This window comes from Arabidopsis lyrata (genome assembly GCF_000004255.2).
Source record: "Arabidopsis lyrata subsp. lyrata unplaced genomic scaffold ARALYscaffold_1, whole genome shotgun sequence".
Lineage (NCBI taxonomy): Eukaryota > Viridiplantae > Streptophyta > Magnoliopsida > Brassicales > Brassicaceae > Arabidopsis > Arabidopsis lyrata.
In genome coordinates this window covers 26,874,586-26,900,420 of record NW_003302555.1, presented here as the reverse complement: position 1 = coordinate 26,900,420, position 25,835 = coordinate 26,874,586, and the positions used below count along the sequence as shown (strand labels likewise).

Below are 25,835 nucleotides of genomic sequence, written 5' to 3'. Positions count from 1 at the left end.
ATTTTTCGTTTTTGTTTATTGCAATTTTGTATATTTTCTCGATGTATTTATTATGGCTTTATAATTTTTTAAATTTTTTTTATATTATTAATATTAAGGCCCATCCCGAATTGGGTTTGAGCTTGGAAAAACGAATTCACAGTTACAAAATTGGAAACTTTTTCCGGTAAACAACACATAGACAAACGAGATTGGATCATGATGGTGGACAGAGGCATATCAGATCGTCCGATCTACTAATATCGGCGAATTCGAAGTCCATTGCTTTGCGAATTTGCCTCCGGATTGAGTTCGGATCTACTACTTGGTCTTGAATAATGGAACAAGTTTATTTTAAATAATATATATCAAAACTTTATTTTAAAATATATAATATATAAATTTTGTACTAAATAAAATTTAACCCTTACTATAGTATGAATCATGATCTAGTATTTTTTTTTATTATTGCAACAATTTTTTTTATTTTTGTTACAATCATGATCCAATATTCTAGAATATTTTGACCAATTAAATAATTAAACGAGAAATGGGTTTCCTCCTAAACATTTTGTAGCTAAATTCGGAAAGAAAAATCCACGTAACTCCTGAAATTTTCGGATATTTTATCAATTTCCTTGTTTATTCGCCTAAAATTATTTTGTAAAAAGTTTGAAAAGTTCAAATAATAAAAAAAGTTTTACAAAAAAAGAAAAACAACTTGATTCGGCCCAAGCTTCGCGAGCACGAGTTAATTGGAATTGCTAATTGTTTATTTTATGGGCTCGGCGGGAAAAATCATCGAATTTTCTCTTTCTTCCTTTTTCCCTCAAAAAAATCCCCAAATTCAATCTGCCGTTAGGGTTTTCAATTTCTTCCACTTCTTCTTCTTCGTTTCGCTTCTTCTACATCTCTCCTTGTTCGATAATTCTGGAATCATCATGAGGAAGACGGTGAAGCGAGAATCAGAAGCCCCCGGCGGCAGCGGCGGCAAAAGAGAAGCAGACGAAGAGCCGGAGCGGTTGAGGTCTGTGAAGAAGGAGAAACAGAGAAAAGCCGGAGCTGGCTTCGTACGACCCGACGAGCCTCCTCCGACTCAGGAAGAAGAACAAGGAATTTCTGATCGGAGAATTCTCAGATCTAAGTATCTCTCTCTTCAAAACGAAATCAACGGTACCATTTCAGTCTCTTACTCACTCTTTATTACTTATGTCCATTGATTCTTTTTAATTTTAGAGTTTTTTTTTTCTTTTTGTTTTGCAGATTCTAAAGATGATTTGATGAAGATTGACTCTGACAAATTCTCCAGAATTATTAATGAAGTTGAAAACTTGCACAAACAGGGTAAATTTCTTGCTTTAACATTGTGAATTTTGATGTCTTTGATCTCGAAAAAATATTGCAATAGTACCTCCTTCTTCAGTAATTTTTGTCGCATTTCGCGAAAACGACGTAAATGCAGCTCTTTTGTTGAGGAGTTTTATGAGTCGGAGATGTTCTTTAACTATATTGAACCAGAGACTAATGAAAAGACTTCCTTTTTTGGTTTGGTTACAATTTCTTCTGTAGTTCGGAAGCCTAGGGAACAGATTGCAGACGCAGAGGCACTTCTTGATATAGCAAACACCGTAATGTCATCGGTGAAGTCTCAGTCTGCTCATGGTGTTTCTCCGGCTGAGTTTGTTAATGCTTTGGTCAGTGGGTTTGGTCAAGGTTCTTTGGGAATTGATACTGATGAAACTGCCCAAGTATCTTTAAAGTGGAAGGATCTTGGGTTTGCTGTCTGTTCTACTGTTTTAGTATCATGTGGTTGTTCCACAATGTGAGTTCTCATAATAACTACTCTATATTGACTTGCTTTGCTATAATTGAGTATATTCTGTCTAAACAAAGGTTTATTTGCCTGTTTTGCTACCAGGTTGGGACCTATGGATACTGAACTGAAGCAAAGGAAAAGGGCAGCTAACAGAAAACGTACAAAGCCTGGTGAAGGCGTTCGTCCAGATGAGGTAAGAAGTGTTTTGCAGACCCCATTTTGTTTGAGTTTACTAGCATTATCAAACTGATTCCACTTATTTCGTACTTGTAGTCCTATTTTCCTTTGAGACTGCACATCTTAACTCCTTGCCTAGATTCATTGAGTGCTTTTCTTATCTCAGCCTGATCGATCAGTGGTGTTTAAGAGTCATTTGCATGGTATCCAATGTTGTATATGCTGTGTGCACTGTTTAATTGTACAAAAAAACTTAGTGAAATTGAAAGCTCTCGTATGTTGATTGATTTGCAATGTTTCCGCTGTGAGATATGTGTGATGCTTTGTCTTGAACTTGCTGAATGTTATGTAGTTAGGATGTGAATAAGAAACAAACAAGCTGATTTGAGTACTTAACGTAATTACCAGGTAGATGATTCACAATCAGAAGAGAAAACTGATACAGACAAGAATATGGCAATAATGTTTACCATCTTGGGGAAAAAGAGGCGCGTGCGGCTTGAGAATTTGGTGCTCAATAGGCGGTCATTTGCACAGACTGTAGAGAATCTGTTTGCGCTATCTTTCTTGGCCAAAGATGGACGAGTTGAGATCATTGTCGATAAAAGTGGTTCTCATTTCGCATGTAAGATCACAAGTCCATTCTCTTGTGTCTGGTTTTGATATTTAATTCGTTTCACTTATATTTGATCTCCTAATGTGTCCTCAGTGCCGAGAAATGGACCTGATGCAATTCTGGTGATGTCGGGTGAAGTCATTTATAACCATTTTGTGTTTAGATTAGATTTCAAAGATTGGAAGGTAAATAAAATAGAATCTCATCTCGATTGTTAAATTATTTCCTGAAAATGTCTGACTTTTTTGTGTGATTATATGTCAAACAGTTGATGTCTGAAATGGTGCCACTGGGCCAGGAGTTAATGCCACACAGAGAAACTGCAGTCGCTTCATCTTCTTGTCCCGCTGCATCAGCAGATTTCACACAAGATACTCAGACAACACCGATAAGAAAACTGTCGAGAAACCGAGGTTTGGTTGTACAAGAAGAAACTGTTGTAGAAGAAGAAACTGTTGTAGAAGATACTCCTGACACCAATGGCGATGAAACTCGAAGGAGATGTAAGCGGAAACTCACCTAGTCTTAAGGAGTGTATAGAGAGAGTAGTGAGTTGAAACTCTTGTATCTGTTTCATTTTGTGACATTAGCTTAATGTCTTCACTAGGATTGTTTTGTTCATGGTAGGTTTTACCAGTTAAGTGGCTTTGTCTTAACTCTTAAAAGAAGCCATTAAAGCCTCTTTGGCTTTTCTTCTTCTTTTTAATCTACTCAAGCGAGACATTTTATCTAATTAATGTTAGATATCAAAATCAAAGCATTGAGTTTGTAAATCAAGAAACTATGTAATACAAAAGCAAAAACAAAATAAAAAAACAAACTCTAATTAGGTTATAATAAAAATCCCTAAGAACCAAGTAGCTATTGGATCCTAACACCAAACAACATAAACCCTCCTTTCTTCTCCTCTGATTTGGTTTCTTCTTCTAACTTCGAGCTAAAGAGGGTTTCTGTTTTCATTTCTTCATCAGAACTCTCGTGAACCGTCTTGTTTACTTCCTCGGGAAGGTTGAAACCGTTGCCTGAAAAGTAATGAACATCAATCATCAAGAAGTTCTTGCTTTGGCCTTCTAATGTCTTCACATTGCTGGGGACATCGCAAGTGTAAAAGACAATAATATCTTTCTCCTTGAGATTCTTCTCCTTCACGAAACCATTCCATCCTCTGGTGAAGACAAAGCTCTGGCTACTTCTCCAGTAACAATACCTAAACTTCCATTGTCTCATTGCTCTGTCATAAAACACAACCTCCACATCTTCTACTCCTTCACTCGTCTCTTTCTCGCTTTGATCATCGCTAATGAAAGGCATATACTTCACTGCATACTTCTTAGGTATCACAAGCCTATTCAGTTTCCCTACATCGCTCGGTGTCAGTTCCTTCTGAAAAAGCTGTGTGCACGAGAAACACTTGTTCGATTCTTGAGCTCCTCCTTCTCCTCCTCGGACTTGTTTTGAACCAACGATGTTGATGTTAGCGACAATCTGAGACCGGATTCTAAGAAAATCTCTGAACTTGTGCTGGTAAGAACCGTCTCTGATCATGTTCAACACAGCTTCTGTTGAGTAGCACTCTTGAAAGTCCGGTTCATGAACCGTAAAATCAGACCAAGGGAAGTTCCTGTGCGAGTTAGCGTCAAAGCTTCGAAGCTTAATCGATGCGCTATCGTAAGCCGCAGCGGCTTCAGGAGCGGATTTGAAAGTTCCAAGCCAAATCCGTTTGTGTTCTGCGTAAATCTGAGCACCCCAATGACCGTTCTGCTGCTGAACCACTCCTTTGTATTTCGTCGTGTTGGACAAGGCAGGTTTTATGGTCGTCGTCGTAACCAAAGTAGGTTTCATGCGTTTCGTGATGTGCAAGACAGAGTCACTTGAGCCTGAAGTCTCTGTCGTTGTCTTGGCTTCATAGCTCATCTTGTCCATATCCATAAACAAAAAACAAAAATCAAGAGAAAGAAAAAAAAAACAAGAGACAGAGGAAGAGAGAGAGATCTTCGCAGGAAACAAGCAAAATAAAAACAGAAGAAATTAGGAAGAGTATTTGAAGGAGAGATTTGAGGGAGTAAATCCTGGAAAATCAGTATTATGTTTCTCTGTTGTTTTTGTTAACAATGAATCTTTTAGAATGTTACAGTTTCCATTTTTTGTTGTTTTTTTCTAGTTTTCTCTCGGTGAAAAAATGGGAATTTACAGAGTAATTATGTCACCAGAAGCTGTTAGTGGTAAGTTTCCTTTGTTAGTGAGATATTCGTATTTTCTCTGTAGAAAGAAATATTCAGTGAATTTTCTTATGATTAAGACAAAAAGTAAACTTTTCTTAATGTTAATTTTGTCTAAATTTAGACATTAGTAGCGAAAATTATATCATCATTCTCATGTGGTTTCTTGTTTTTTCTGGTTCCTGTTACATCCAAAAAAACTAATGATGAACAGAGAAATTTAAACCATCACTTTCCATTGTTGTAAAACATTTGACAGTTTCTTACATACTATTTTTTCATATATTCAAATAAGAGCATAGAACAATGCAGCTAAATTTCTCGGATGTGCACGAAGATAATGTTGTCGAATCCTCGACTTATCCTCAACTTCTCATCTGTGTACCTACAAACACATCTCTCTGTATTAGTATAAACATCATTGCATCATCATCTGTTGTATATAGTAGAAGAAGAAGATAGAGAGATCTTACAGAATTTTAAGTTCGATGTTGTTTGTTATATCGACAGGATATCCAAATGCACCGCCTATAATTGCTGCGTCGTCCATCTTCAAATTATAGGTACTGCTTTCTGATTTTCTGCAGGTCATTCATGAAACCAATCAAGAAACAGTTTCAGAAAAAAGTTAGCAAAATGACTATCTAAAAGACAAAGAGAATTACATGAATTTGCCTTTCATGGAGAATCTAAATGCTGGGATGATGTTAACTTCAAACTTTATTCTTCCATCCTTCTCGATGATCTGAAACATATCTTCAATTTCGGTTAATGAAACAAGTTGAAGCAACATTATACTACTTAAGACATTATAGTAAAGTGTATACCTGTCTTCCCATAAGACCATTGGCTGCATTTTCAATCCAACTATCTGTAAACATCTGCAAACACAAAACCCGAAAAATCGCTTATCCAAACGAATAAATTTCTTCTTCAATACAAAAACTAAAGTGATAGGAGAAATGACCTGTGAACTCCAAATCATTTGCCAGCTTCCTTCTAAAAGCTCGTAATCATCTTCCGCGGGATTAGAATTAGTCGCAAGAAACTCATCGATAGCCTGTGGTTATACTAAGCGATCCATTTATTTCATTTCAAACTGAAATATCATTTGCTTTCAGGTTTCTTGAAGGCATTACACATTACCTCAGCTACTCCTTTGTCTTGAGATATGGTGGCTAACAATTTCTGTCTAGGCAAGGTTTCTTTCTGAAGAACAAATGTTGTTCCCTGCGCTACAAATATATCGCCTTATGGATAAAACTGCTATAAAGCTAAAAAGTTTAATTTCCAGAATCAAGAAACTCATTTACCTTGTTTCCCCTTGAAATCCTAAGGTTTCCTGAAGGCGACAAATACGTAGTATCTAACCAACCTTTTGCCTCATCACCAAGAAGCCTAAAAGGAACTGGATATGGAACTTTGAAAGGAAGGAACTTTAAAGAGAAAGCAGCTCTATCGAAACGGAATAAAACCCGTTTCCCATCTTTGATCGACGCAGCTGCCTGTTAATGAAGCATGAATGTCTCAGTCTTTAGATGTAAAGACTTAGTTTGAAGAAGCTTACCTCAACTTTCAGCTCTCCAATGAAGTCAGAGAATTTAACAATGTTTGAAACACGAGGATCGTTTGTTGTCTTCAAGTATACATCTTGAAACACAGTGAACACATCTACTCCTGTAAATGTTCTCTGCAGACACAAATCATTCCATTGTTCTTCCTTCTTCTTACATACAAATTACAATCATCTATAAAATAGAGATATGATGATGAATATGTGAAAAAGAACTGACCTGGATTGGAGATGCAGTTCCAGGTCTTGTGGTGAACATTAATCGCCAACGACCTTCGATTAAGTCAGAATCTGTCTAAACATTTTGAAAACATTCCCCAAAAGACAACCAAATGAGTCAAAGAACAAAAGATAACAAAATTTTATAATTTTGAAGATGAAGGGTTCACAAGAAAACATTCGTACAGGATTTTGAATTCCCTCTAAACCTTCGAGAACTTTCACAGCAGAATCAACATCCTACAACAGAAAATGTCTCTAATCAGACATAAATCAAGAAACATGTCGGAAAATTAAAGAAAGTAAAAGTTTTTACATACATTGAGCTGTCTAGGAGAAGCAGATTTGCCACGGCCCTGAATTCCGATTAAAGCGTCAATCAATTTCAACTCAGCATCATTAAAAGACGATTGTTGTGTTTGGTCAGTGACAGTAGAGGAAGATGAACAACTAATTCGCAGAGTTCTACAGTTTCTGGACGAATCTAGTCTCTTGCTTGTTGTGTTAAGAAGATTGTATCTCGGAGAAGACGATGAAAGAGAAATCGGCGATGATGGGCATTGACATAAACATGGTAGCGACATCTCTACGGTGTAGAATCTAAGTGCCACCATTGTTGCTGTCTAGTGCTGCTTGTGAAATGTGAAGCTTTTGTTAAAATGATTAAAGTTTTCATTTTTATTGTGTGGTGTACAATAAAGCATGAGACTTGTGAAATATCTTCAAAAATGAAATTAGTGGAAGTAAATTTTCTCAATTAATTAAAATACTATCCTCCCAAAAACCCTTATGCTTCTTCACAAATTGCAAAACCAAAAGCATGAATCTTTGTTTTGATTCTTCACAAATTGCAAAATCAATACCAAAAGCATGAATCTTTGTTTTGATTCTTCACATTCCCTCATCTTTAATCCTTCTTCTACCATTGAAGTAACAGATGAATGATCCAGAGATGATTACAGAACCAAAAAATAAGATCTTTTACAGATGTTGAAGCTCTGTTTTGTGTAAAACTATAAACAAATTCATAGACTTTTGACTCAATTTGCAGGTAGAAGAAGAAGGAATTAGAAAGAATTAGCAACAAGAATAGCTTGTCTACACCTAGCTCTAGCTTGTTCAATCCTCTGACTCAAAGTTTCATCTTTAACAGAAGCTTTAACCATAGCTAAATCCATCTCCATCAACTTCAAAACCCTAAAAAGCTCAGTGACCATTCTCTCTTCAACTTTACCTTCATCTCTCAAAACCTCAGCTTCTTCTCTAGCTCTTTCAGCAACTATCTCACCAGCTTTAGCTAAAAGCTCCTTTGATCCAAACTCTCTCGCCATTAAAGCTTCGAACTTCTCTAAGAAATCCATTATTACATAACCTTTAGGTTTCTCCAAGTTTATCTCTTTTGTTCTTTTCCAACCGATTTCGAAATTTGGTGGCTCTTGTTTCTCGATTCCTCTTTGTGTTCTGTCTCGTATGATCTCTGATCTTCTTCGTTTCTCTATTGGGAATTTCTCTGCGCTTGTTGTGTTGATTGATTCAGGTGCTGGTGTGAGATTGATGAATTGATCCTTTGGCTCTGGTTTTGATGAACATTTCGTTGAGAATTTTGTTGTTCGAAGACCGAAGCTATAGGTTCTTATAGGGACTGTGATGTGAAGATTAGTAGAAGAGAGAGATTGAAGAAGAAATGTAGAAGTGGAAGCCATTGATTTTAAAAGCTTAGACGAAGAGTGTTTAGAGGTTTTTGAGAATTGGAGAAAGGTAAGGCCTTCTCTACTGTTACCAATCGCGTCGTTTAAGTGTTTCAGACAAGAACGTCATGTTGTTTTTTTGTTTATGTTTAAAACGGTGTCGTGTGAAGAAGTAAACGACTCAACGGCTTTGTTTCTGTCTAAAACGGTCGTGTCGTGTGAATAATTTTGTTTTGTTTTTGATTACTACTTAGAAATTGCAGCCTTTTTGCTTGGACAGAAGATTTACCAGAGAGGCAAGTCACTAGAATTATGTTTTAAGGTTGAGATACAAAAAAACATATAAATATGATATTTTATTGAGGTTATGTACCAGTTTCTTCTTTACTTTAGATCACTATTGTTGACATACAATCAACATTTCAGTAGTCATGTTCTAAATTGAAGTAATTGAAAGTCATCAAATATCTTTTGAATATAGATGTGATAAATTAATTAGCTCTAATTGTGGTAACCCGTGGAATGCGAAATCACATTTTCTAATGCGATTACACTTGTATTTTATAGCTTGTTAAAAATAATTAAGCAGTTAAACATATAGTTTTATCATTTTATTCATGCGCAACAAACTTCTTTCTCTCACAATGCTATAGCAACAACATTACATATTAACACTCACATGTACTACTACCTTTCAATTCTTTAACTTGTACTAATGCTATTTTTGTAACAGAAACTATATATTAATGCCAAAAAAACCTCTATCAGACTATTTGTATATCTAACAACACAAGAAGAGAAAGTAAAGCGCAATATACACAAGATCACAATACCCTATAGTGTGTGTAAAATTGGACATAATTAAAGGATACCTCGACATAGAAATATTACTATAAGACGAAGAAAATTAAAAATAGCTTCGTGAATTTTTTTGTTGGTACAGTATATAGTATATACTACTATAGTCTATAGAAGTATGAGACTTGGATTCAATTCAAGCGTTTCACATGATGGAGCATCCTTGAGAGTTCATGTCTTCGTGGCAACAATGTCGTCCACCTCCCCAGCTCTCGTAGACGGGCCTTCCGTAACATTGGTGTTGTTGGGCCTCGTAATACGGCCCACAATGATACGGCTGCCACATCGGCATCGGTTGAGGAGCCGGAGCCGAAACAAAAACAGGAGCCGGAACTGGAGCTGGAGCTGGGGCTGGAGCTGGAGCTGGAGCTGGAGCCAGAGCCTCTTTGAGCTTCTGAGGAGGTTGAGGCTGGGGTTGAGGTGGTTTGGGTGGCTCAAGGATCACGATGGACTTGATAGAACCGTCTCCTTTGTAGCAAAGTTTGTTCATTAGCCTCTCAGGATCATAACAAACCACTTTGATGATGATCGTGTTCGACTTCTCATCAAACAATTCGTCTGTTATTTCTGTGTTTTGGACAAAACAACACATACCACAAAAACCGTATCCATTTATCAAGATAATTCAGACATTTCTCACCCCTCAATATATACTATAATTCAAATGAGCAGAAAATGAAATTAAAGAAAGAAACTCACGAGGGAATTTGCGGAGAGCTTTCTTAACCTTTTTATAGCATTTGGAACAGTTTAGATCCACTTTCAACTTCATCATCACTACTACCTGCGTCATATAATTTGATAATTATTACCTTAATTAGTAACTGTATTACAGGGTAATTAACAGTTAGTTAAAAGGATATTAAGATCTGATAAAAAGAGAAGTAATATGAAAATTCAGATCCAAGAAAAGGGAAATTAGAATTATAAAGTACCTTCTCAGCCATAGCTTGGGAGAATTCTTGAGTCACCAAACAAGTACAAGAACACAAAGTTTTATGTGTATTTGTTGCATGATTCACTATATATAGAAAGTGATATAAAGAGAGACTGAGAACAAGAAAGAAATTTTTATTTTTCTGATATGTCAAAATATCTAATTTTGTATCTAAAATGACGTGTATGATACACGGTTTATCAAAATAATTTCGAAGTTTCTGAAGGTGTGACGCCGACATCGCGTACGTACACAACTGAATAATTACCAAAATGGGCTCACATTAGACGACAGTGCACGACCACAGTTCAAGTGCTTTATAGTGGTCCAATTTCTATAATAGTTTTTGATTATTCTTCTGTGGTGCGAAATAATGAGCCGACATGGATGAAAATTGTTGTAAAAGGACTGCCTGAATTTGATGTTTCCATTAAGACTCTCTACCAATCAACTAAAAAAATCAGTGAGTCGTATATGAAACAAGAAAAGAACAATAGGACGACAAATTGATAGAATCCAATTTCTTATCTGAAAAAAATGAAGAAGATATATAATGCGAACCTTACATACAATCAAACATTTAACTGGTGAAGCGAGAATTAGCACTGGAAAAAGTGTGATAAATCCAAAGCAAGTGGATCAAGGTTAAAAGAGCTCAATAAGATTACAAAATGAAATTGAAAATATGATAGCTCTGATAAAAAGCTTTATAAGCTTTATTATTTAAATGCAAAAAAGAGAGAGGGAAAAAATAATTTATAAACACCAAAAGAAATTGTGGCAACTTTCTAATTTACATTTGTAAATGTCATAGCAAGCATATATATAATCTACTTGCAAGAAAATTCTAAACACATGGACTTTGATATTTTCTTAGAGTTTGTTGACACAAGCCCAATACAATGCCAACAAACTTAAGAAAACATTTTTTTAATGATCTTGGATCAAACTTATTCTGTATATAGGGCCTGAGAAGATGTAGAAACAAAAATCTTCAAGGATGTATGAACATTTGGTTTCCCAAGTAAGGATTGAGAGATTTCAGAAGGTGTTTTAAATTTGATATTTAAATTAATTTGTAAATTTAAACAAAATTTTATTTTTTTGATTATTTTAAAATTTTATGTTGTTCGAACACATTCATTTTTTTGTGTCAAAATTGCGTAACTAGTGGTATTCAATCACTAATTTTACATTTCTTGTCATAAGATAAGATGTTATTAGGATTTTAAACATTGTCTTCTTTTTGCCTAATTGATCATCTTTTCGTATTAGTCTTTTTAAAACATGAATCTTCGTCGTCTTGAGAGTTTTTGTCTTTTCTAACAGGGTAGAAAAATTCTTCAGGGTTACATATTGTGGTGACTCTAACTCGGTGTTTGATCTTATGCATTTCTAAGATCTTAATCATAGAGATTAGAGACACCAACTATTTGATAAGATTACCATTTTATGTAATTTCTCTTTTATGTATGTCCACAGGGAAGCGAAAACACTTATGTATTTAATCAACTTCAAGTTTGCCCACAAAACACAAATCTTTTTTTCTTTTTTTTTTGAATACGAAAATAGGCTAACATATAAACACTTAAGTGTGTCCAAGTGTTTTATAAGATTTAAGAAGAAAAAAACAAATAAAAAATTGGAGACACAACAATGAGTTTCTCGGTGGTCTTGTTCCACAATCCTCACTCTGCAATAACAAGAACAACCATCTTCACAATCTCATCATCATCATCATCTTTCAGACCAAGAAGAAATCTTTCTTCATCTAATCGTATCTTCCCCACCAATCAACCTAAACCCTTAGTCAAAAAACTTCAAATCATCGAAACCCTAGCCGCCAGAGACACAATCATAGACTTCGGCAAACACAAGGGCAAAATGCTTGGTACTTTACCTTCTTCTTATCTCAAATGGGTCTCAAAGAATCTCCGTGCAGGAGATTCTGAGTATTGGGCAAAGCTTGCTGATGAAGTGCTCGAAGACGATGTTTATAAAGATAGGACAGAGTGGGAAGTTGCAGAGAAAATCCTCCATGGAAGTGATGAGAGCATGAGGGCTTTAACTTCTGTAAAGAAGAGTAGAGAAGAGGTAAACTCTGTTTCGATGTTGTTGGAGATAAGTGAGAGATTTGGTTGGGATAATGAAGATAAGATTGGTTGGAGCAAAATCAATTTCGAGCTTTTGGGGACAAGTAAAGGTGGTCGGATTCCTAGGTTAAGGAAGATGAACGAAGAAGAAGAAGAAGAAGAAGAGAGAGGAGAGATCGTAAGAAGAAGAGAGATTAAGAAGAAGGAAGAAGAAGAAGATGAGAATGGATGGAGGAGAAGACAGAGGAGAGAAAGGATGAGACAGAGTCTTGGGAGAGATGATGGCAAAACGGTGAATAGGACTGAGCAGAAGGGTGTTTTGGGAAAGCTAGAAGAAGTAGAGAAGAAACTTGAGCCAAAGATTCAAAGTCCTTTTCCTGGTCGTGAGAGTCTGTTGAAGAAAGTCATGAACAGAAGAAGGTCTCAATGAAAACGTTTCTTTTGATTGAGTTTAACATTTCATTTGGACTTTTTGCACAATGAGATTAGAATTTTAGTGCAAGCTTATTTCCATTTTTACATTTTAAGTTGCATCGGATTATGTCTCCAATCACAGAATGTGATAATCATTACATCAGAAAAAAGCACCTGAACCGTCAATAGTAGAGAGAGGCAGCAGCTTTAAGCAACCGGAGGACGAAGGACATGGTCCTGTGAAGTATCAACAGCAGCAGGTGGCATGAATTGCCACATTGCAAAGCCGGGGTAAGTTGTGAAAGGGACAAGCTTGCTTCCAGGAGCTTGAGCTTGAGAAAGTGTTGGCGGATTTGGTAAGAAACAAGATTGAGGCTGAGGCTGTGTCTTAATCGCTTTCAGCTGCTGATCGATTCTCTCCTTCTCGATCTTCAGCTTTTGTTTCTCATCACGCAGCTCGTTCTTCTCATCCTACATATCGGCATATACATAGGATCAGTGGACAATCTAATGATCTTACAATGGCTACAGGGCTGAGCTTTCGAGTTCTTTTTACCTTCAACTCCTTGATTTTCTCCTGGAGGCTTGAATTCAAGTCCTTTAGTTTCTGTGCTTCTTCTCTGGCTTGATTCACCATGCGAATAGCATCATTGATAATAGCAACCTTGTCTGTTTTTGGAGCTCTCCCAGGTTCCAATATGGAACTCAATTCCGTAAATCTATTGTCAAAGTACCATACCAAAAGATTAAGAACTCAAAAGGTAAATGATAAAAGAGAACGAAGAGAAAGCAAGAAAATACTTGTCATTTAGTCTATCACGTCTCTGTTTCTCCCTACAAGCTTTCGAGTTAGAACCAGCGCAAGATTCAGTTTTGATCCTGAAGCAATGAGAACATTGGGAAAAAGTAAACTTAAACAGGCTCAAAATTAATCTAACTTGGATAGCAAGAACCAAAAGTTATTAGTTAAAGCAGGTTTGACCAATAGCTTTTGATACCTCTTCCTTGAGCCTGGTTCTTTGATCACATCTGAATCACAAAGGAAGCCATCAACTTCAACACTGTGAACAGATAACACCAACAAAAGAGGAAGGATCAACTACAAAGATTATAGGCAATTTGTAGAAATTTAGAGTAGAAGCAGATATCTAGATTCGTCTACTTCATAAGGAAACAGAGGAATGGAAGCAAAACAGAGAGAAAAAGCATTATACTATTCTCAATTCTTTTGTCCTACAATTTCTATCACAACAAAGACCATTTAATAACAATCTGACTCTGAATAAAAACTTCTCCAGATACTACTAACAGAACCTTCCTATCGCAAATTGTATAAATCTAGAATAGAAGTAGGGAGATTTAGATTCGTCTATTTCTTTAGGAAACAGAGGAATGGAAGCAAAACAGAGACAAAAAAGCTTGTATCATGCAGGAGTCCGATGTCAATCACAACAAGACCATCTAAAAACCAACAGAGTGATCATACATCCTTAAAAACTTCTCCAGATACTACTACCAACCCTAAATCACCAAAAGTCCAAAGCCAAGAAACAAAACCCAGACTCCAGAGATCCTTGAAGGCAAAAACTAAATCCAAATGATTAAAAAAGATACCTGACAGTAGCTGAAGCATCGATCTGCCAAGGGAAGGTAGGATTCTGATCAGAAAAAGCACCATCAATCAAAGGGTAATCACTAAGCCAGTTCGTGTTCTCCGGAGATACCATTCTCCTAATTCCCGGTGGCTACTGAAATTCGGAAACTTTCAAATAAAGGGGTCAAATCTGAAAAAGAGAAAGGGAGAGACAAAGTGTGGAAAAACGGAAGAAAAAAGAGATATGGTTAGTGGGAGAGATAGATCCATTTCTCTCAATCGGTTTCTATTATATATTCTTGATCTCTCATTTTCATTGGCCCACCAATCATTATCAATCCTTCAGATCTCTTATAAAAATAATGTCATAGTTGCTCAATTATACACCTCTCATGATGTCATACACAATAGCTTTCCCAAATTTTTAACTCAAAAATCCATTCTTTATGTCAACCAGTCAAATTTAAAAAAAAAAAAAACAAATCTTTAGTGATTTAAAAGATTGGCATATGAAATTGAAGCCCTAGAAAAAGTCTGAATCTTGATTCCATAAGAAACTGAAGCATATGAACATTCAATTCAAAAAAGAAAACACAAAAGATAGATTCTTCTTCTTCACCATAGATCTAATCTAAATTACTTAGAAAGCCGTAAAAACTAAAAACATAAAGCAGATTTGGTTGACTTAATCAATCATCTTCAGCAGATGGCTTGGAAGCACCAGTCTTCTTAGGAAGAAGAAGATTGTGAATGTTAGGCATCACACCACCATTAGCAATAGTCACATCTCCAAGCAATTTGCTTAATTCTTCATCGTTCCTCACCGCCAATTGAATATGCCTTGGAACAATCCTCGTCTTCTTGTTATCTCTCGCTGCGTTTCCAGCCAATTCCAATACCTAAATTTCAAATTTTCCCCCAAATCAGTCTAAACTAGGGTTTATAAAAATTGAACTACAAGATCGAAACTTTGAAGGATAGAGAAGAGAAATTACCTCGGCGGCGAGGTATTCAAGAACGGCGGCTAAGTAAACCGGAGCTCCGGCACCAACACGTTCGGCGTATTTGCCTTTCTTCAAGAAACGAGCGATACGACCCACCGGGAATTGAAGACCGGCTTTGCTGCTTCTTGTTGTTGCCTTCTTCGCAGATCCAGATCCGAGAGTTTTGCCACGACCCGCCATTGAAATCGATTCGAATTCTTTTGTGAAAAGATGAGAGGGAAAAAGTTGTACGAATTGAATTGTTGTGTAGAACTCTTGATCTTCTCCAGAGTTTATATACTGTTTTGAATTCGCCTAAACCAATAAGAAGAAAGTACGCGGATCGGTATTTATCACCGTTAGATTATATCATAATCAACGGTGGATAATTCGAGATTCAGGATCCGCGTATGTGCGAATTACTAAAATACCCTTTTTGCCTTTTTACAGTTTTTTGTTTTTCTTTTTCGTCCCCAAGCTTTTACATTTTACTAAAGAGCCCAATTTCAAAAAATTGAATCAGGGTTCTTTCGGAATCATTAATCATAACGTAATAAAGAGCTAAAATTGGGTTTCCAAAGAAAAAAAAAACGATTTTTTCGAAATCGAAAATTGTGAAATTTGTGTGTGAAGATTTGAAAAAGTCCTCTTTTTTATTCATCGAGTTACAAAGTTTTTAATACAAAGACAGGACATAGTTCCTGAATTGTCTGTTTTTCAAATCTATTTCTCGGATTTTTTTGTTATGAAACGAGGAAATTTCGAATCTCCCTCAAGTTCTGATCTTCCTTCTTCATCAAGATTCAAACTAAATCCCGAAGGTTTTTGTTCCCGCTTCATTCCTTTTTGATTTTCATAATTCGAGTTCTTCATTGGATTTTGATTATGATATGAATTGTCGTGGTTTGTAATTTGCTTTCTCAATCAAACTTAAAGTTTCAATCTTTTTATATCTGAGAGTTGTGTGAAATGTGTATTTCTGGTTTATCATCAGGTGATTCTGAGTTTTTAAAAGATGATGATAGCACCAAGAATTTTGCTCGTAAGGTCGCTGATCATTACAGTAGAAGAACAAATCAAACTTTAGAAGAAAGAGAATCAAGTCCTATCATTCATTTAAAAAAACTTAATAATTGGGTTAGTTACTTAGTTAATGACTGTTCTTTATCGCCACTAATGGAAATTTGTAATCCCATAAGGAGTAATGTATTCATGTCTTTGATTCTTCTTCTTTTTTTGTGGTTGTTGTGTGCAGATTAAAAGTGTGTTGATTCAGCTTTATACTCGTCGTGATGATGCAGTTCTAGACCTTGCTTGTGGGAAGGTTACTTCAGCAAAATGTATTGATTACTCTGGATGTTGTTTTCTTGCTATACACTTACATACTGCTTTGTTATTATGTTAGGGTGGTGATTTGATTAAGTGGGAGAAGGCGATGATCGGGTACTATGTTGGTATCGATATTGCTGAAGGATCGGTCAGTTGAATGTTGAAATGAATGAGTAGCTTCATTTATGTATTTTGTTTAAATTTTCACTGTAAATGACTTGTACAGATTGAAGATTGTCGGACACGTTATAATGGTGATGCGGACCATCATCATCGCCATAGAAAGTATAGTTTCCCAGCCCGTTTATTGTGTGGAGATTGTTTTGAGGTAAATGACCAAGTTGTGTCAAGTAGTTTAGAACTCTGAATAGGATATTTCCAAATGGATGATACGAAAACGCTTTTTAGATCTTTTATGTTCTACAAACATCATTTTCTTGATTTTCAGATTGAGCTTGACAAGATTCTTGAAGAGGATGCTCCTTTTGATATCTGCAGTTGCCAGGTTTTGTATGCTTCAGTTAGCTTGTTTTTTGATCAAGATTCTGAATACTAAGTTGTTTCCCCAAATTACTACGTAAACCTTAATGAGTTAATATATGAAGTTAAGTGTTATCTAAGTAGCTTTTGGTATTGATGTTCATGGTGAAGTTATTATAGATTCTGAATTTACTAAAAGTCAGCAATTTTGATTTGTAGTTTGCTATGCATTACTCTTGGACAACTGAGACCCGTGCTAGACGAGCCTTGTCAAATGTTTCAGCATTACTTCGTCCTGGAGGCATCTTTATTGGAACAATGCCAGACGCCAATGTTATCATAAAAAAGCTTCGAGAAGGTTTCTTTTTTCCCCCACAAGCTAGTGTAAATTGTTTCTTCATTTTTAACCATGATCTTGCAAACTTGTACTCTTCAGACCTTTTCTTGTTCTGAATATGCAGCTGAAGGTCTGGAGATTGGTAATAGTGTATACTGGATTCGTTTTGGTGAAGAGTATTCTCAAAAGGTTACTGTTTTTTTTTGTTTCCCTACCTTCAGAATTTTAATACCTGAAGTCCTGTTTCGGTTTCTGATGACGATTCTTGTTACAATGATTCAGAAGTTTAAAGCTAGCAGCCCCTTTGGTATCAAGTATGTATTTCATCTTGAGGTACTAAAATTAATCTACTATGCATGAGTTCCCTTATCTTCTCCTGCCTAATTTAGCTGCTTTCAAAGAATGGATATATTGTTGTAGTAAGTATGATACAACATTTTGTAATGTAGGATGCCGTTGATTGTCCTGAATGGATTGTGCCATTTCACGTCTTCAAATCCTTAGCAGAAGAGGTAGCTTGTGCCTTTTTACAGTCTTGTTCTATGAAAACAATCCAATTGTAGACAAAAGTCTTCTAAATTGGAAACCGTAGCATATTCAACTTGATGATGTGTCTCATTGTTTGTCTTATGAAACTTTGGCAGTATGATTTAGAGCTGGTATTAGTGAAGAACTTTCATGAGTTTGTGCACGAGTACATGCAAAAACCTGAGTTTTTGGAGCTCATGCGAAAGCTTGGTGCTTTAGGTGATGGTAATCGAAACAAAAGTAAGTCTCGTTTCTTATTCTGTATCCGCACCATCATCTTCAGTTTGTTTCTAGCAAAAATTGATAATATTAGTAATACACCAAACTGATATATTTTTGAAGGCACACTATCAGCGGATGAATGGGAAGCCGCGTATCTCTACCTCTCTTTTGTGTTTAGAAAGGTTTTTTGGGTCTCATTTCACATACTTCAGTTTCTATTTGTGTCTGCACAGACTAAGTTTTCCTTACTCATTTGTTTTTTTTTTAACTGGATGACTTTACAGAGAGGACAATCTGATAGGGCTGGAACAAGAACTGCAGGAAGGAATAACAATGGGAAAATGAACATATCGAAAGACGATATTTTGTATATTAACAACGAGGTTTAAGTCAGAGTGTCCACAACAATGTCCCTTTTGGATTTGTCTTGAGTTTTTATTGTTAAGAGTCTTGGAAAATGCTACTTTTCTTGTAGCGTAGCCAGTTTTTTTTTTTTTTTTTACCAATTGTAATAGAAAACGCTTTATTTCCAATTTCCCCAAATCTTTTAGGGAAAAATGTCATTTAATAGCCCAACTTTCAAATTGTGGCTATTTGCCACACAACTTCATAAATGGCAAATTTAAACATGACAAATACGTTGACTTCCATTTAGCACATTACAAAATCGTTGACCACGCCAAAACACCAAGCCGTTAACAGATCCGCTAACACCCGTTACCACCCGTTAACACCTCCGTTAAAGCCCAAAACGGCGTCGTTTAGAGCTTAAGCGAAACTTCTAAAAGCTGAAGAATCCCCAATTCTGAGAAATCCCCATTTCAATTTCAAACCCTAAAATTTTCAATTCTCAGCAATTCGCAGCATTATCTTCCTTTTGAGCTCGAAATCTTGTTTTTTTCATCGAATTCTCCAATTCTACCAGAGATATGAGTTGCAATTCGTGTGTTCAAGATGGAGGTTGCGAGTTCCGCGGCTTTCCTTCGAAGTGTCACTGCGGCTTAGATGTTGTCATTCTCACATCGAAGACGAAGCAGAACCCAGGGAGACCGTTCTTCCGTTGTCCAACCTTAAATAATGTAAGTAGATTTGATTTAGTGTTTTTTTGGTTTGGTCGCTAATACATTTTCAACGTGATCGCAGGACCATTTGTTTAAATGGGTTGAAGATTGTGTCTACGAAGAGGTTGTAGACGCTAAGCCGAAAATCTCCAGCATTGACAATGAAATAAACAATGCCAAATGTGAGGTTTCAATCGAGATTGCAGAGTTAAAGTGTATGATCAATGAATTGAAGGAAGATGGAACGTGGAGCAAAAGAGAAATTAAGAGAATCAAATTGTGGTTGGTCTGCATTTGTTTAACTGTCACTGCAATTGTTCTCCTAATGTTGTATACTTCCAAAAACCAGAAACTTATTCTAGGTTACTAGTTTCTTTGTTATTTGGTATGTGTTTTAGTTGTTTGGTCTTTGTGTTTATCTTTTGTTCATGTTGTGTCTTGCTGTAATGAAATGCTAGTTTGGCTTCTCTATCTAATTCGCCTTGCATTGCAGCTTCAACTACAGACCCAATCCTCGATACGAATTCACGATTTGCTAGTTCATCAGAGAATCTCGATTTCGATAAAATTAGGGATTTGATTTTTATGATTTGGGGATTTCGATTTGGGGGGAAAATCGATTACACCTAAATGCTGTCGTTTTTGCACAGTAACGGAGTTATTAACAGAAGTTAACGGGTGGTAACGGGTGTTAGCGGATCTGTTAATGGCTTGGTGTTTTGGCGTGGTCAACGATTTTGTAATGTGCTAAATGGAAGTCAACGTATTTGTCATGTTTAAATTGGCCATTTATGAAGTTGGTGTGGCAAATGGCCACAATTTGAAAGTTGGGCTATTAAATGACATTTTTCCCCAATCTTTTATAATCATGTTCATGTGGTTTCTTGTTTTATTTTTTCTTGTTTATGTTACATCCAAAAAACCATTAATTGATCATTAAACAATCACCTTTAATTGTTGTAAAGAAACATATGACAGTTTCTTACATACTATTTTTCATATGTTAAAATCAGAGCATAGAACAAAACAACAAAAATTTTCTGATGTGCACGAAGAGAATGTTATCGAATCCTTGAACTATTTTTATCTTCTTATTTGTGTACCTACAAACACATCTCTATGTATTAGTATAAACATCAATACATCATGATCCGTTATAAATCATAAATATTTATATATATAAGTAAATTTTCACTCTCTTCTTATTTCCAATTAAACAAAAAATAACACATTTAATCATATACAATTAACTCACAATTTATTATAAAATTGAAACCATAAAAAAATATGCATTAATTATAATTCTCCACTCAATTTTATTTAATACACAATAAATTAATATTGTAATTCCCAAATTTTTTTTTTATTGTAACTCCCATCACTTTTTATCCTATAAATACTCATTTTATCATTCTCTCATTCTCTTCCACTATATTTCAAATCTTAAATATACTAGTTGAATTCTCACGCTACGCGTGAGTTTGTTTTGAAAATTGTTAAGATAAAAATATGTTAATTATTTTTGTCACTGATTTATATTTATTTTTTGTTTGTTATTGTATAGTTAATAAAATTAGACTCATCTTATGTATTTACAATTTTTATTGTTAGATTCGTTTTTGACTCTAAATATCAATTTATACATTTTCATGTATAATCTGATTATTTTTATATCTAAGATTCTAATATTTGTTCACTATCATGAATACACACAACAAGAATATAAGATATTTTGATCTCAAGAGTTTTCTATGAAAAAAAAGAAAAAGAAAGTAAAAATTAAAGAGTTATTTAAGTAACACTTTTAGATTTTATGCTATTGCATATAGCCATATAAGAGAAATGAATTTGTCTTGAATTCCGTAGTATGTCTAACGTCTCAAAAACTCATTACTTGAAAAAATTTGCATGTCATGTTACGAACTTACCATAAGACACAAAAATGAAAAGAGAGAGCAACTTCTTCTTTTTGCACATTTCCAAAACAAGTATAAAACACGTCTTAGATCGTCCTAAAAATGAAAAAGAAACTGTCAACTGAAAAGTACAAAAAATTTTAATGACCTATACCAAAAGAAAGTAGTGTTTTCTTACCATGTGAATTCCCTCAAATCTTTCAACAAAGAGTGGCAAAAGTTGGGGATCAAGATCTGCAATGGCCGTTAGCACTGGCGCTGCAAAGAGAATTGAAGGCTTAAACTTCGTGAATTTGGCATCTGCAACACAACATTAAACAAAAACAATTAAAAAACACAGACAGATTCATGATTTATGTGTCTTTAAGGTCTTAAATCACAAAAAGAGACTAACCCTCCCGTTTTGCCAGCTGTTATAGGTAACTGACCTTCAAGACACTGACTAAAATAAATTAAAATTAAAATCTACAAATTTTACACGATAAAATCTACAAATTGTAAATAAAACATAGATAAACAATGACAAGTACAAAAAAAGTACATCCTAATTTTCATTTTACAATAGTAAATAGAAATGCAAATCTTTAATACAAAACTGAGTTACACAAACACACAGTTTAGTAAATTGTTTTAGTCTACAATAATCGCTAATATAAAGCACAATAATTAGCAATAGTTAATAAGGATGAAATCCATAAAGACATGTTGTTATACAATAGAAAAATCACGAATAAAGTAGAGCTAAAACAAAATATGAGTCTTCGATTGTTTTGATGCAAAGAAAATATAAACGAAATGGACTTAAGGATTAAAAACTTATGAATTAAAAGCGTGATGCATTAAGACAATTCGGAGAGAAACAATAATTGTAGAACATATACTTGAACAAGGAATCAGATTAAAAATCGATTTATAACTCAAAACACGGATTTATTGCTAATTAACATAAAGTCGTGGAATTGACTACTATGCTTACAGACCTAAACTTATAAATTGTCGTTTAAATTCAGAAAGTTAAAACACATAGTTTGATTTATGTTCACAAAACCTCCTGACATCAACTGCTTTTGTTGCTCATCTATGTTCATCCATGCAACTTAACTATATATTTTGATGAGTAAATTAACCTAAGATCGTAAACGAGGTAATCAGGCAAGTTTGAGCATTGAGAAAGACAATAGATGAAAAAAAAATCATTTAGATAAATCTTTATTTTAACAATCTTAATCTAGCAATCCATGAATTCTCTTTGAAACCCTAAAACCTAACTAGGACAATACGATTGCATAATTAAAAATTTTAGATTAAAACATTAGTTTAATATCTTCTTTAGAGATTTAGAATTAGAGGTTCGTCTCTTAGTTACATAAACCGCAAATTTTGAAACATAAAACAAAATTACAATATATGTAGTTACATAATTCAAATGCACGCAAGTTTAAGCTTCTTTTTTTTTTTCCGACATCAACACCCAAGTTTATATGCTAGTGTGCGTTGCTTTGTATTGTTCTATAAAGTCTCAATATGAAGTATAAGAACCTAATAGCTAGCGGTTGCTAGTCTAGTTGTAACATCCTCACTTTTTGCTATGATTTCCAATGGCGGTGCAGGTGGGATTGGAACCGGTTGTGGCATTTCTGCTGCAACCGAAGGCTGTGTGATTCTTGGGGCATGCTTATTGAAATCATCAAGTACTCTCTGCTGATTGGCTTTCGTAAGACCCTGCAACATCAAATAAGTTACACCTTTCTTTAAGGACCTAGTACATTAAGATACCTGTTTTGGCTGAAAATAAGAGAGGATTTTCCAGACAGTGAAGAGAATGTCACTGGAGGAGGACGTTAGCGTGAGATTAATCAAGTATGAAAATGGATTTAGAATGCCAAAATTGCCTTAAGGTCTAAGATGCGCTGAAGCTTCATGTGTGTTCCTTTTGGAAACAGTTCACTATATGTGTCTACCACTGAATCGATCGGGGAGAGTATGACCTATAGTACGATGATATCAGTTTTCGTAGAGGTAGAAAAAGGAAAGTTGTCTCGATGGTGCTCAGGCGAAAACCTTTAGGACTGCTTCAGCTCTGCTCATTTGACGCTTCACGAATTCCGAATAGCTCGCAGCACTTACGGTCTGCAATGCCATTTCCAAAACTAAAAAAATGTGACCGGCTTTGGATTCATAGAGTACCAAAAATGCTTTATAACTTTGGCCAAGAATACCCAATGCTTCATGGTTAACAACGATAGACAAGGTTTAATCTTAAAAACAGAGTCCCCAACAGAGGGACTGATACATAAACTTGGAACTGATGAGCTAACCTGTCTGTCAAGAGATGGAACTTTTAAAAGAATCATCTCCATTGCTTGCGTATCTAGCAACATCTGTGAAACCAAAAGACAGAGAAATATATAAATGTTTGAGTAGCTCTAGTCTTTGCATATACCTTATAAACTAGCTAGGTCCTTTTTTCATTTGGAAAAAATCACAACACATGCAAATCGAGGAACATAAAGTACGCAGGCTAACCTGCTGAGCTCCAGTTTCTGATATTTTCTTGCATCTGAAAATATTAGCATAGAACCGTAGTCCAAGGGATGATGCCAACTACACAAAAGATTTTTAAAGTAAGCCAAGGCTTAATCGCGTAACCTGTCACTAGTAATAGCTTTAGAGGCCTTGACTGGTGTTATAAAGTCATTCAAATTTTACTATAAAATTACCTTTTCCAGGAAGAATTGGAAGTAGACTGGTGCTAGAAGTTTCCCAAGGACAGGAAAACTGTTGTTAAGGATTGTATATATTCCATTTACGTACCTACAAGAAAGGTACAGATTTCAAAGGTGTTGGTTGTCTATTGGTCATACTGGTTGTCTATAGAAGCTTTAAACCTCAGTTAGATCTTACTGAGAATGGTCACCAACACTCTCAAGTGTGCCCCATGAAACACATGCCATCTCTTGCATTTCTGTGTCAAATTTAGTTTCCAGTCCACGGACTAGTGTCATCAATGCCTTCGTTATGACGCACGATAATTTATCCTGCACAGTACCACAGTTTTTAAGAAAAAATCCAAAATACATAATATATCTGAGAAAAATTATAAGTCCTTCATGTCAATAGTACCTGGACCTCTGACATGTCTACACCGTCTGCATAAAGCGGGTCAATAATTGTCGAGACTTCTTCTGCCAAATCACCAGACTGCAAAAACAATAAAACAATCCTTGTGAAGTGCCAAGTTGTTTGTTGTTCAATTAAGCAGTAAGTAGTCAAACAAGCTTACTGTTTTGCGGCAATACTCAGCAGAATTAACTATGTAACATATCAACCTTTCATCTATCCCCGAGACCTGCATAGGGGTATTAAAAAAGAGCTTAACAACATCGAAAAGCACATATGGGAAACAGAAAGCAGTGCACAGCACCTCTATCTGTTTACGAGTGCCTCCTTTGGAGAGCTTAAAAAATAGCTTTGTAGCATAGGCTTGTAGAACTCGTTGAAAGACCTGTAAAGAGGAAAGCCTTTCATTAGAAGAAACTCAAAATCTCCATCTATCTTATTTTGTTCTACTATAGTATATGCATATCACTATATTGGTACCTTGAATAAATTGAATAAAGTCAGGTTCTTAGTCAGAGCTTTACACTTGTCATAGCTTTTCTTTATAGCCAAAAACAACTGCAAACAAGGCAATTATAAATTATACTTCACAAGTAAAAACTATCACATAACTCTACTTAAAGAAGCTTGCCTAGGTACTCACCTCTCTACTGCTAGATAAAATATTATTTAGATTTTCCTCATCAGTATCCCATGTTTCCTCCTGACAGAAAGAAAAATGAATATTAAGAAAACTTGATAAGCTTCGATGAAAACGCTTTCTTTAGGCAAATATAACAAATTACCTGAACAACTCTTTCCAGGCATTGCATTAGTTCCTCCTCAATATATTTGGTTAAATGAGGCTCGAAGCAAGAAGAGATAATTCCACGGAAGTTAAACTGCCAGGTCAAGTAACTATAAAATTTCAGAATTAAGTCTTAGAAAAATTACTAGCGTTTTAAAATATAATAGTAAGTACACAGAACATACAGTTTCCACCAAGTCGTGATTAGCACCAAACTTCATGTGAATTTCGGATACATTCCGACTATAACTTTCCCCGTCAACAGTTTCCTCAATGTCATCTCCAATATGCTTAGTAGGAACACCACCAAATTTCATTTCAAGTTCCAGTTCAAACTTTAGCGTCCTTTCCAGTTCCTAATCATTCAATGACATCAAACTTTACTAGAGACCTGAGACATTCCACTATTGCTAGTAGAGATAATACGATAACATAATCAAAAGAAACAAGATTTGATGAAAGAGAAAAGGAGGGACACGATAGAAGAATTCATAATCATCACCAATTTTCCTTGAAAGGTAAGAAAACTATCATATAGAAACACAATCCATCTAGTAAATATAATGAAATTTTCATGTCAGGGCAAGCGTGCCTGACCTGAAGCAATCTCGCTACAGCAGCTGGCTTTCCTTTCATGTTGACCAGAATAGATTCTACTTGGCCCCTGAAAATAAATAATGGAAAGACAGGAGGCTGCATACAGTTAGATAATGATTAAATTTTCACAGAAAAATGACCAAAATCAGTAAAAGATTAGAGATACAAACCAAAAGAAAGGTACACAGAACATGTCATAAATTTTCTGAAGACACCAAGAAAAAAGAATATGAATCCCCGAGAGACCAGTTCAACAAAACTCAGAAGTTACTACCTTGTTATCTTGCAGATC

General features: G+C 35.3%; 10 protein-coding genes across 11 annotated transcripts; 3 read left to right on the top strand and 7 right to left on the bottom strand.

Annotated features, from left to right (window-relative positions):
* Positions 1 to 788: 788 nt before the first annotated feature.
* Positions 789 to 3,294, top strand: LOC9327681 (non-structural maintenance of chromosomes element 4 homolog A). The gene is made up of 7 exons (XM_002894249.2): positions 789 to 1,152; positions 1,243 to 1,323; positions 1,549 to 1,801; positions 1,898 to 1,988; positions 2,381 to 2,597; positions 2,682 to 2,773; positions 2,857 to 3,294. Exons 1-7 carry the CDS (start codon positions 921 to 923, stop codon positions 3,109 to 3,111), a joined length of 1,221 nt encoding a protein of 406 aa, XP_002894295.1. The 5' UTR covers positions 789 to 920; the 3' UTR covers positions 3,112 to 3,294.
* Positions 3,295 to 3,418: 124 nt separating this feature from the next.
* Positions 3,419 to 4,842, bottom strand: LOC9327680 (AP2/ERF and B3 domain-containing transcription factor At1g51120). Its single transcript, XM_002891572.2, has one exon. The coding sequence runs from the start codon at positions 4,515 to 4,517 to the stop codon at positions 3,450 to 3,452; it is 1,068 nt and encodes a 355-aa protein (XP_002891618.2). The 5' UTR covers positions 4,518 to 4,842; the 3' UTR covers positions 3,419 to 3,449.
* A 169-nt stretch (positions 4,843 to 5,011) lies between these two features.
* Positions 5,012 to 7,294, bottom strand: LOC9327679 (probable plastid-lipid-associated protein 12, chloroplastic). Its single transcript, XM_002891571.2, has 11 exons — positions 6,920 to 7,294; positions 6,786 to 6,839; positions 6,601 to 6,675; positions 6,375 to 6,497; positions 6,121 to 6,312; positions 5,954 to 6,037; positions 5,775 to 5,867; positions 5,635 to 5,688; positions 5,473 to 5,552; positions 5,281 to 5,388; positions 5,012 to 5,192 (listed from the first exon to the last, which is right to left on the bottom strand). The coding sequence occupies exons 1-11, from the start codon at positions 7,211 to 7,213 to the stop codon at positions 5,120 to 5,122; spliced, it is 1,230 nt and encodes a 409-aa protein (XP_002891617.1). The 5' UTR covers positions 7,214 to 7,294; the 3' UTR covers positions 5,012 to 5,119.
* A 162-nt stretch (positions 7,295 to 7,456) lies between these two features.
* On the bottom strand, positions 7,457 to 8,578 carry LOC9327678. The gene has a single exon (XM_021014054.1). It carries the CDS (start codon positions 8,300 to 8,302, stop codon positions 7,667 to 7,669), a length of 636 nt encoding a protein of 211 aa, XP_020869713.1. The 5' UTR covers positions 8,303 to 8,578; the 3' UTR covers positions 7,457 to 7,666.
* Positions 8,579 to 8,876: 298 nt separating this feature from the next.
* Positions 8,877 to 9,938, bottom strand: LOC9330356 (protein PYRICULARIA ORYZAE RESISTANCE 21). The gene is made up of 2 exons (XM_021014055.1): positions 9,845 to 9,938; positions 8,877 to 9,712 (listed from the first exon to the last, which is right to left on the bottom strand). The coding sequence occupies exons 1-2, from the start codon at positions 9,936 to 9,938 to the stop codon at positions 9,291 to 9,293; spliced, it is 516 nt and encodes a 171-aa protein (XP_020869714.1). The 3' UTR covers positions 8,877 to 9,290.
* Positions 9,939 to 11,419: 1,481 nt separating this feature from the next.
* LOC9327677 (golgin subfamily A member 6-like protein 1) lies at positions 11,420 to 12,702 on the top strand. Its single transcript, XM_002894248.2, has one exon. The coding sequence runs from the start codon at positions 11,739 to 11,741 to the stop codon at positions 12,603 to 12,605; it is 867 nt and encodes a 288-aa protein (XP_002894294.1). The 5' UTR covers positions 11,420 to 11,738; the 3' UTR covers positions 12,606 to 12,702.
* On the bottom strand, positions 12,658 to 14,495 carry LOC9327676 (transcription factor bHLH115). The gene is made up of 5 exons (XM_021014052.1): positions 14,204 to 14,495; positions 13,588 to 13,650; positions 13,391 to 13,468; positions 13,146 to 13,308; positions 12,658 to 13,060 (listed from the first exon to the last, which is right to left on the bottom strand). The coding sequence occupies exons 1-5, from the start codon at positions 14,314 to 14,316 to the stop codon at positions 12,797 to 12,799; spliced, it is 681 nt and encodes a 226-aa protein (XP_020869711.1). The 5' UTR covers positions 14,317 to 14,495; the 3' UTR covers positions 12,658 to 12,796.
* Positions 14,496 to 14,698: 203 nt separating this feature from the next.
* On the bottom strand, positions 14,699 to 15,452 carry LOC9330355 (probable histone H2A.1). Its single transcript, XM_021014056.1, has 2 exons — positions 15,179 to 15,452; positions 14,699 to 15,082 (listed from the first exon to the last, which is right to left on the bottom strand). Exons 1-2 carry the CDS (start codon positions 15,365 to 15,367, stop codon positions 14,873 to 14,875), a joined length of 399 nt encoding a protein of 132 aa, XP_020869715.1. The 5' UTR covers positions 15,368 to 15,452; the 3' UTR covers positions 14,699 to 14,872.
* A 186-nt stretch (positions 15,453 to 15,638) lies between these two features.
* Positions 15,639 to 18,582, top strand: LOC9327675 (mRNA cap guanine-N7 methyltransferase 1). 2 transcript variants are annotated; one of them, XM_021010870.1, is made up of 13 exons: positions 15,639 to 15,987; positions 16,161 to 16,303; positions 16,422 to 16,490; positions 16,572 to 16,643; positions 16,722 to 16,823; positions 16,944 to 17,000; positions 17,195 to 17,333; positions 17,437 to 17,501; positions 17,598 to 17,645; positions 17,762 to 17,824; positions 17,957 to 18,080; positions 18,183 to 18,244; positions 18,347 to 18,582. In XM_021010870.1, exons 1-13 carry the CDS (start codon positions 15,912 to 15,914, stop codon positions 18,449 to 18,451), a joined length of 1,125 nt encoding a protein of 374 aa, XP_020866529.1. In that variant the 5' UTR covers positions 15,639 to 15,911; the 3' UTR covers positions 18,452 to 18,582. The 2 variants fall into 2 exon arrangements, with proteins under 2 accessions (XP_020866529.1, XP_002894293.1); XM_002894247.2 differs by having other exon boundaries at positions 17,595 to 17,645; positions 18,347 to 18,581.
* Positions 18,583 to 22,336: 3,754 nt separating this feature from the next.
* On the bottom strand, positions 22,337 to 25,484 carry LOC9330354 (vacuolar protein sorting-associated protein 53 A). The gene is made up of 13 exons (XM_021010772.1): positions 25,132 to 25,484; positions 24,945 to 25,040; positions 24,803 to 24,862; positions 24,640 to 24,717; positions 24,464 to 24,544; positions 24,323 to 24,388; positions 24,163 to 24,240; positions 23,944 to 24,077; positions 23,760 to 23,853; positions 23,566 to 23,643; positions 23,358 to 23,420; positions 23,101 to 23,169; positions 22,337 to 23,027 (listed from the first exon to the last, which is right to left on the bottom strand). Exons 1-13 carry the CDS (start codon positions 25,261 to 25,263, stop codon positions 22,914 to 22,916), a joined length of 1,143 nt encoding a protein of 380 aa, XP_020866431.1. The 5' UTR covers positions 25,264 to 25,484; the 3' UTR covers positions 22,337 to 22,913.
* Positions 25,485 to 25,835: the final 351 nt, after the last annotated feature.